This window comes from Oncorhynchus clarkii, unplaced genomic scaffold, assembly GCF_045791955.1.
Source record: "Oncorhynchus clarkii lewisi isolate Uvic-CL-2024 unplaced genomic scaffold, UVic_Ocla_1.0 unplaced_contig_1776_pilon_pilon, whole genome shotgun sequence".
NCBI classification, from domain to species: Eukaryota; Metazoa; Chordata; class Actinopteri; order Salmoniformes; family Salmonidae; genus Oncorhynchus; species Oncorhynchus clarkii.
The window spans coordinates 1-10,136 of record NW_027260418.1 but is presented as its reverse complement, the minus strand read 5'-3'; the positions used below and the strand labels follow the sequence as shown (position 1 = coordinate 10,136).

General features: G+C 46.5%; 1 protein-coding gene across 1 annotated transcript; it reads right to left on the bottom strand.

Moving 5' to 3' along the window:
* Window positions 1-52: 52 nt before the first annotated feature.
* On the bottom strand, window positions 53-8,736 carry LOC139401422 (copper-transporting ATPase 2-like; the record flags this gene model as incomplete). The annotated part of the gene is made up of 10 exons (XM_071145686.1): window positions 53-195; window positions 1,337-1,483; window positions 3,613-3,811; window positions 4,029-4,211; window positions 5,445-5,639; window positions 5,768-5,902; window positions 6,038-6,192; window positions 7,117-7,244; window positions 7,465-7,556; window positions 8,503-8,736. Coding segments are annotated over 10 exons (1,611 nt in total), but the record flags the coding sequence as incomplete, so codon positions are not given.
* Between the last annotated feature and the right edge of the window lie 1,400 nt (window positions 8,737-10,136).

The window sequence follows — 10,136 nt, the reverse complement described above, 5'->3', positions numbered from 1 at the left end:
CACATCCCCATGTGCTGCACATGCATACGTGCGGTCTCTATCTTTCTCTTACCTGTGTGGCTATAGCCTTAGCAGTACGTCTGTTGTCCCCAGTGATCATGACCACCTCTATCCCCATGCTGAGTAAAGTATGGACAGCCAGGGCAGACTCGGTCTTCACTGTGTCTGCTATGGCCAGCATGGCACACAGTACACCTAGGGCATAGGAAGAGGAGATGGAACATGTCCCCGACACGGAACGGTGAGGTTGACGCAGGGGATTGACACATATCCCATGTTCAGTGTATGTACCTCATAGATAAACCACTGTTGGAGTAGGACACAGTCCTGAGGGTCATAGATAATCCACTGTTGGAGTAGGACACAGTCCTGAGGGTCATAGATAAACCACTGTTGGAGTAGGACACAGTCCTGAGGGTCATAGATAAACCACTGTTGGAGTAGGACACAATCCTGAGGATCATAGATAAACCACTGTTGGAGTAGGACACAGTCCTGAGGATCATAGATAAACCACTGTTGGAGTAGGACACAGTCCTGAGGATCATAGATAAACCACTGTTGGAGTAGGACACAGTCCTGAGGATCATAGATAAACCACTGTTGGAGTAGGACACAGTCCTGAGGATCATAGATAAACCACTGATGGAGTAGGACACAGTCCTGAGGGTCATAGATAAACCACTGTTGGAGTAGGACACAGTCCTGAGGGTCATAGATAAACCACTGATGGAGTAGGACACAGTCCTGAGGGTCATAGATAAACCACTGTTGGAGTAGGACACAGTCCTGAGGGTCATAGATAATCCACTGTTGGAGTAGGACACAGTCCTGAGGGTCATAGATAAACCACTGATGGAGTAGGACACAGTCCTGAGGGTCATAGATAAACCACTGTTGGAGTAGGACACAGTCCTGAGGGTCATAGATAAACCACTGATGGAGTAGGACACAGTCCTGAGGGTCATAGATAAACCACTGATGGAGTAGGACACAGTCCTGAGGGTCATAGATAAACCACTGTTGAGAGACAGTTCAGGACTATTACAATATGTGTCCATAACCTGACCCAGTGGGATGTGAAGGCTTTTCTTCTGTTGGACCCCCCCAAAAAAACTACCTTCTGTGAACTAACACTCGCACTTGACTTTTTCCACTTACCAGCACTGACTCTGCTGATAGCTACTTTAATGAGGAAAAATGTACTTACTATGACTGATATGTATGTGGTTGTCCCACCTAGCTATCATGAATGCACTAACTGTAAGTCTCTCTGGATAACAGTGTCTGCTAAATTACTCAAATGTAAATGTCTGTCATTGGACTGAGACTGTACCATCTATAGCTACCAGGATGGCTGTCTGCCCCTTGGTCTCGTGGCTGGACATGGCGTCATCCACGTCAGCTCCTACATGAAGCCCGTTCCGCCTTATCCACTCTCTGTTCCCGATCAGGACCGAATAGGAGGGGCTAGCAGAGGGACCTGGACAACACACAAAACACCATTAGCAATGGAGTGGACTTCAAGGCTAGACAACTTTCTACATTGTAGAATAATAGTGAAGACATCAAAACTATGAAATAACACATATAGAATCATGTAGTAACCAAAAAAGTTTAAAACAAATCAAAATATATTTTATATTTGAGATTCTTCAAAGTAGCCACCCTTTGCCTTGATGACAGCTTTGCACACTCTTGGCATACTCTCAACCAGCTTCATGAGGTTTTATTCACCTTCACCTGGAATGCATTTCAATTAACAGGTGTGCCTTCTTAAAAGTTAATTTGTGGAATTTCTTTCCTTCTTAATGCGTTTGAGCCAATCAGTTGTGTTGTGACAAGGAAGATGTGGTATACAGAAGATAGCCCTATTTGGTAAAAGACAGCTCAAATAAGAGAAACGACAGTCCACCTGTCACACCCTGATCTGTTTCACCTGTCTTTGTGCTCGTCTCCACCCCCCTCCAGGTGTCGCCCATCTTCCCCATTATCTCCTGTGTATTTATACCTCTGTTCTCTGTTTGTTTGTTGCCAGTTCGTTTTGTTCGTAAAACCTACCAGCGTTTGTTTACCTACTCCTGCCTGTTTCTTGCTCCTGTTTTTTAGTCCTTCCTGGTTTGACCGTTCTGCCTGCCCTGACCCTGAGACTGCCTGCCATTTTGTACCTTACCCCACCATTCTAGATTATTGACCCCTGCCTGCCCTGATCCTGAGACTGCCTGCCGTTCTGGACCCTTCACATCCTCTCTAGATTATTGACCCCTGCCTGCCCTGACCCTGAGACTGCCTGCCGTTCTGGACCCTTCACATCCTCTCTGGATTATTCACCCCTGTCTGCCTTGACCTGTTGTTTGCCTGCCCCTGTTTAGTATTAAACTTTGTTTCTTCAAAACTGTCTGCATCTGGGTCTTCCCTAAAACATGATACCACTATTACTTTAAGACATGAAGGTCAGTCAATCCGGAAAATTTCAAGAACGTTGAAAGTTTCTTCAAGTGCAGTCGCAAAAGCCAACAAGCGCTGTGATGAAACTGGCTCTCATGAGGACCGCCACAGGAAAGGAAGACCCAGAGTTACCTCTGCTGCAGAGGACAAGTTCATCAGAGTTATCAGCCTCAGATTGCAGCCCAAATAAATGTGTCACAGAGTTCAAGTAACAGACACATCTCAACATCAACTGTTCAGAGGAAACTGTGTAAATCAGGACTTCATGGTTGAATTGCTGCAAAGACACCACTACTAAAGGACACCAATAAGAAGAGACTTGCTTGGGCCAAGAAACATGAGCAATGGACATTAGACCGGTGGAAATCTGTTGTTTGGTCTGATGAGTCCAAATCTGAGCTTTTTGGTTCCAACCAGCGTGTCTTTGTGAGACGCAGAGTCGGTGAACGGATGATCTCCATATGTGTGGTTCCCACCGTGAAGCATGGAGGAGGTGGTGTGATGGTGCTTCGCTGGTGACACTGCCAGTGATTTATTTAGAATTCAAGGCACACTTAAGCAGCATGGCTACCACAGAATTCTGCAGCGATACGCCATCCCATCTGGTTTGCGCTTAGTGGGACTGTCATTTGTTTTTCAACAGGACAATGACCCAACACACCTCCAGGCTGTAAGGGCTTTTTTGACCAAGAAGGAGAGTGATGGAGTATGCATCAGATGACCTGGCCTCCACAATCACCCGACCTCAACCCAATTGAGATGGTTTGGGATGAGTTGAACCGCAGAGTGAAGGAAAAGCAGCCAACACGTGCTCAGCATGCGTGGGAACTCCTTCAAGACTGTTGGAAAAGCATTCCTCATGAAGCTGGTTGAGAGAATGCCGAGAGTGTGAAAAGCTGCCATCCAGGCAAAGGGTGGCTACTTTGAAGAATATAAAATATATTTTGATTTGTTTAACACTTTTTTTGGTTACTACATGATTCCATATGTGTTATTTCATAGTTTTGATGTCTTCACTATTATTCTACAATGCAGAAAATAGTAAAAATAAAGAAAAACCCTTGAATAAGTAGGTGTGTCCAAACTTTTGATGGGTACTGTACATCATGAGTACGACCACCAAGTAAAGGGGTAAAAACCGTGATGTTGTAAAGCAACACTGACCTGACACTGACACTGACACAGTATCGCCGACCAGGCTGCTCTCATCAGTCGTGGCCCCCTGCAGTGTGACCTGGGTATGACAGGAGTCCTGGTCACCCTCCAGCAGTACCTCCTCAATGTTAGACACCTTACAGCTGATCCCACAGCCTGGCACCGACTGGAAGTCCTTACAGGAACCCAGAACATCTGTCTCCAGCTCCTGATATACATACGGACAGGCGCTCGCTCACACTAGTTATTTATTTCATTATATTGAGCCCTTACTTCACTAGGTAAGTTGACTGTGAACATTCATTCTCATTTATATCAACGACCTGGAGAATAATTCCAGGGTAAAGTGGATAGAATGACCTGGTCTGTGTTTATACAGCGGCTAAAGCACAGATACCTGGTAGATATCAATGAAATACCCTCACCTCTTTGCAGTGCTTGGCCACAGCCATCCCCAGTGGGTGTTCACTGCTGGCCTCCGCTGTGCCCACCAGTGCCAGGACCTTACGCAGGGGCAGCCGTGCCCTCTCCCACAGCACCAACACCCTGGTCACCCGCGGGACACCGTTAGTGATGGTGCCCGTCTTATCAAACATCACCGCACCGATCTGAATGGGAGGAAAGGAGGGAGCGGACAACACTGTCATTTTCTGTCTGTGTTACTGCTGGTAGCTTTAGCTGTGGCTTTTAGGGTTAGAGCAGTGGAAAATGCCTGTCATACATGTTCAACTTCACACTAAGTCACCATAACCGACTCTACCCTGTACCCGGCCCACAATACAGTTTGGAAAACAACTTCACACTAAGTCACCGTAACCGACTCTACCCTGTACCCGGCCCACAATACAGTTTGGAAAACAGCTTCACACTAAGTCACCGTAACCGACTCTACCCTGTACCCGGCCCACAATACAGTTTGGAAAACAGCTTCACACTAAGTCACCCTAACCGACTCTACCCTGTACCCGGCCCACAATACAGTTTGGAAAACAGCTTCACACTAAGTCACCATAACCGACTCTACCCTGTACCCGGCCCACAATACAGTTTGGAAAACAGCTTCACACTAAGTCACCATAAACGACTCTACCCTGTACCCGGCCCACAATACAGTTTGGAAAACAGCTTCACACTAAGTCACCATAACCGACTCTACCCTGTACCCGGCCCACAATACAGTTTGGAAAACAGCTTCACACTAAGTCACCATAACCGACTCTACCCTGTACCCGGCCCACAATACAGTTTGGAAAACAGCTTCACACTAAGTCACCATAACCGACTCTACCCTGTACCCGGCCCACAATACAGTTTGGAAAACAGCTTCACACTAAGTCACCATAACCGACTCTACCCTGTACCCGGCCCACAATACAGTTTGGAAAACAGCTTCACACTAAGTCACCATAAACGACTCTACCCTGTACCCGGCCCACAATACAGTTTGGAAAACAGCTTCACACTAAGTCACCATAACCGACTCTACCCTGTACCCGGCCCACAATACAGTTTGGAAAACAGCTTCACACTAAGTCACCATAACCGACTCTACCCTGTACCCGGCCCACAATACAGTTTGGAAAACAGCTTCACACTAAGTCACCATAACCGACTCTACCCTGTACCCGGCCCACAATACAGTTTGGAAAACAGCTTCACACTAAGTCACCATAACCGACTCTACCCTGTACCCGGCCCACAATACAGTTTGGAAAACAGCTTCACACTAAGTCACCATAACCGACTCTACCCTGTACCCGGCCCACAATACAGTTTGGAAAACACTGGACGTTTAGGGGAAGTATGTTTCGGTTGGGAGGTAGTAAATAGAGGTGCATTGCCTTGTGGGCCATCTCCAGCGGTTCCCCTCCCTTGATGAGGATGCCGTTCTGGGCTCCGACCCCCGTGCCCACCATGACAGCTGTCGGGGTCGCCAGGCCCAGAGAGCAGGGGCAGGCGATGGACAGGACTGTGATGGAGGCCTGGAAGGCGAAGCGGACAATAACATCTGTCTTGGGGATGTTCTCATCGTAACCCTGTGAGGTTGAAACACACAAACAGAAACACACAAACACTATGATTCAGAACTGGTCTTTTCATTCAGAAAGTACATCAATGCCATAAGGCTTTGTTAGGAGTTTGATAAGCTCTTGTGGTTACTCACAGGAAAGTACTCCTTCACAACATGGAAGTTGACAAAGCCGATCACCAGCCAGACCAGCAGTGTTAGCACTGAGGCAATGACTATGAAGGGTACAAAGTAGCCACTCAGTCTGTCTGCAAACTGCTGGATGGGGGCCTAGTCCAACAAGAGATGTTTCAGATACTTAGAAAATATAATAAGTAACTGATTATATTGTAACTTACACAGGTAATTGTAGCCTACAATCAAAGATGTCCCGTCTTGACCTTGGCCATAAAGTGGTTTGTTTACCTTGGATGTCTGTGCCTCCTCCACTAGTTTGACTATCTGACAGAGGGTGGTGTCTGCTCCTACGTGGGTGGCCTGCACCAGTAGAGATCCGTGGGCGTTGATGGAGCCAGCTATCACTGAACTGCCGGGCTTCTTACTCACAGGCATGGGCTCACCTGACCACAGAGAGAACATTGACCACCCCATCAACCATGGTAGACCACCAAAGAACCACAATGACTACCAGCAACCACCGATACAGACTACTAAATGACCACAATGACTACCAGCAACCACCGATACAGACTACTAAATGACCACAATGACTACCAGCAACCACCGATACAGACTACTAAATGACCACAATGACTACCAGCAACCACCGATATAGACTACTAAATGACTACCAGCAACCACCGATACAGACTACTAAATGACCACAATGACTACCAGCAACCACCGATACAGACTACTAAATGACCACAATGACTACCAGCAACCACCGATACAGACTACTAAATGACCACAATGACTACCAGCAACCACCGATACAGACTACTAAATGACCACAATGACTACCAGCAACCACCGATAGACTACTAAATGACCACAATGACTACCAGCAACCACCGATACAGACTACTAAATGACCACAATGACTACCAGCAACCACCGATACAGACTACTAAATGACCACAATGACTACCAGCAACCACCGATACAGACTACTAAATGACCACAATGACTACCAGCAACCACCGATACAGACTACTAAATGACCACAATGACTACCAGCAACCACCGATACAGACTACTAAATGACCACAATGACTACCAGCAACCACCGATACAGACTACTAAATGACCACAATGACAACGATCGTCGTTAGTGAATAGAGTCATGCTACCTAGATTTTCAATGCATTTCTCCACACTAGGTGGGTCATGTAGTGGTATTTTGCTACTGTTAAATAAAAAAACATGCATTTACATGCCTTTACCCTTCACTGCAACACAGTCAATCACCAATAGACCACAAAAGGACCATAATGACAGTAAACCCCTACGGCCCATTGGCTCCCCAACAAAACGGTTCTTACCTGTGATGAGGGACTCATCTGCCATGGAGCTTCCCTCGATCACCTTCCCGTCCACGGGGAACTTTCCCCCAGGCGCCACCTTCACTATGTCTCCTCTCTGGACCAGCTCCACCGACACCTGCTCCTCACTGACACACACAGCACAGACACACACACGCACGTACGCACACAGCACAGACACAGTACTGATTTATTGTGGTGAAATATTCTCAGAATAGTTGATGGACACAGCTATAAACAGATTGTAAAGAAATCATGGCTAAGGCAGGTTTGATTATATGAGGCCAATATAAAAATAAACATCACACAGTGTTCACTGTGGGAAAATGAACCTGGGTTTAGGTTCACCTGAGGATGGAGTGGTCAGGACCTAACGTGACCACAGTGGCATCAGTAGCTTGCAGTGACATCAGCTTGGCCAGTGCTTCAGATGTCTTACTCTGCAGAACAGGAACAGGAAACACAGAGACAATGACATGAGTGGGTGTTGATTAAACCTGGGAATTACCAGCCGACCTCAGCATAAGTCTTCAGCCTGTAGTCTGGTGATTGCTTTCCCACACTGACACCATAATAACACAATCATATGACCATAAATGCCACAAAAACTGATCAGATATGACCTAGAATAACCCCCTGGTGATCCACCATCCATAAAGCTGAGAGCAACAGAAGTACTTCCAACCAAAAGGACTTTAGCTGTGGTCCAGGTAAAGGAAAGTGGAATGAAACCCGCATAACTAATCGTAGGAGAAACACTAGAATTGAGTAGAGTAGAATAGAGTGGAATGGAGTAGAGTAGAACAGAGTAGACAGAGTAGAGTAGAATAGAGTAGAATGGAATAGAGTAGAAAATAATAGAGTAGAATGGAATAGAGCAGAGTAGAATACAATTGAGTAGAGTAGAACAGAGTAGAATAGAATGGAATAGAGTAGTGTAGAATAGAGTAGAACGGAATAGAGTAGAATATAATAGAATGGAATAGAGTAGAGTATAATGGAATAGATTACAGTAGAATATAGTACAGTAGAACAGAGTAGAGTAGAAAAGAGTAGAATGGAATAGAGTAGAATATAATAGAATGGAATAGAGTATAATGGAATAGAGTACAGTAGATTAGAATGGAATAAAGTACAGTAGAGTAGAATGGAATAGAGTACAGTAGAGTAAAAATAATAGAGTAGAATGAAATAGAGGTCAGTAGAATGGAATAGAGTACAGTAGTGAAGAATGGAATAGAGTACAATAGAGTAGAAAATAATAGAGTAGAATGGAATAGAGCAGAGTAGAGTAGAATACAATTGAGTAGAACATAATAGAATGGAATAGAGTAGAATATAGCATAATAGAATAGAGTAGAGTAGAGTAGGGTAGAATAGCCTTACCTTTGCTATGTGCTCCAGCCACCGGCCCAGGGCGATGAAGACGAAGAGCATGGGCGGGGTGTCAAAGAAGGTGACAGGGCTCTGATTGGCTCTCTCTGCCATCGCCACAATGAGGACCACAACTGAGTAGATGTAGGCGATGGAGGTTGCCAGGACGATGAGGACGTCCATGTTAGCCGTGCGGTGTCTCAACGAGCGGTACGCCTGGATGTAGAAATAACGACCCCCGAAGATCTGATGGAGGAGTAGGATGTGGGGGAGGGAAAGAGGAGGAGAGAGAGAGCAAGAGACAGAGAGAGAGATTGAGAAAGAGAGGTATGAAGAGAGAGAGCGAGAGACCGAGAGAGATTGAGAAAGAGAGGTATGAAGAGAGAGAGCAAGAGAGACAGAGATTGAGAAAGAGAGGTATGAAGAGAGAGAGAAATGTGACTTACAGTTATTATATAATGGACTACGACATACAGTAGATCAGCAGTATGAGGGCTTGGTAGGGTCCTATTGTATCTGGGGGTCAAAGACACATCTACAGTACTGAGACTGAGCCAGTAGCAGGGCTTGGTAGGGTCCTATAGTATCTGGGGTCACAGACACATCTACAGTACTGAGACTGAGCCAGTAGCAGGGCTTGGTAGGGTCCTATTGTATCTGGGGGTCAAAGACACATCTACAGTACTGAGACTGAGCCAGTAGCAGGGCTTGGTAGGGTCCTATTCTATCTGGGGGTCAAAGACACATCTACAGTACTGAGACTGAGCCAGTAGCAGGGCTTGGTAGGGTCCTATAGTATCTGGGGTCACAGACACATCTACAGTACTGAGACTGAGCCAGTAGCAGGGCTTGGTAGGGTCCTATTGTATCTGGGGGTCAAAGACACATCTACAGTACTGAGACTGAGCCAGTAGCAGGGCTTGGTAGGGTCCTATTGTATCTGGGGGTCAAAGACACATCTACAGTACTGAGACTGAGACAGTCTGGGCTTGGTGGGGTCTCTGGGGGTCACAGACACATCTACAGTACTGAGACTGAGCCAGTAGCAGGGCTTGGTAGGGTCCTATTGTATCTGGGGGTCAAAGACACATCTACAGTACTGAGACTGAGCCAGTAGCAGGGCTTGGTAGGGTCCTATTGTATCTGGGGGTCAAAGACACATCTACAGTACTGAGACTGAGCCAGTAGCAGGGCTTGGTAGGGTCCTATTGTATCTGGGGGTCACAGACACATCTACAGTACTGAGACTGAGCCAGTAGCAGGGCTTGGTAGGGTCCTATTGTATCTGGGGGTCACAGACACATCTACAGTACTGAGACTGAGCCAGTAGCAGGGCTTGGTAGGGTCCTATAGTATCTGGGGTCACAGACACATCTACAGTACTGAGACTGAGCCAGTAGCAGGGCTTGGTAGGGTCCTATAGTATCTGGGGGTCACAGACACATCTACAGTACTGAGACTGAGCCAGTAGCAGGGCTTGGTAGGGTCCTATTGTATCTGGGGGTCACAGACACATCTACAGTACTGAGACTGAGCCAGTAGCAGGGCTTGGTAGGGTCCTATTGTATCTGGGGGTCACAGACACATCTACAGTACTGAGACTGAGCCAGTAGCAGGGCTTGGTAGGGTCCTATAGTATCTGGGGT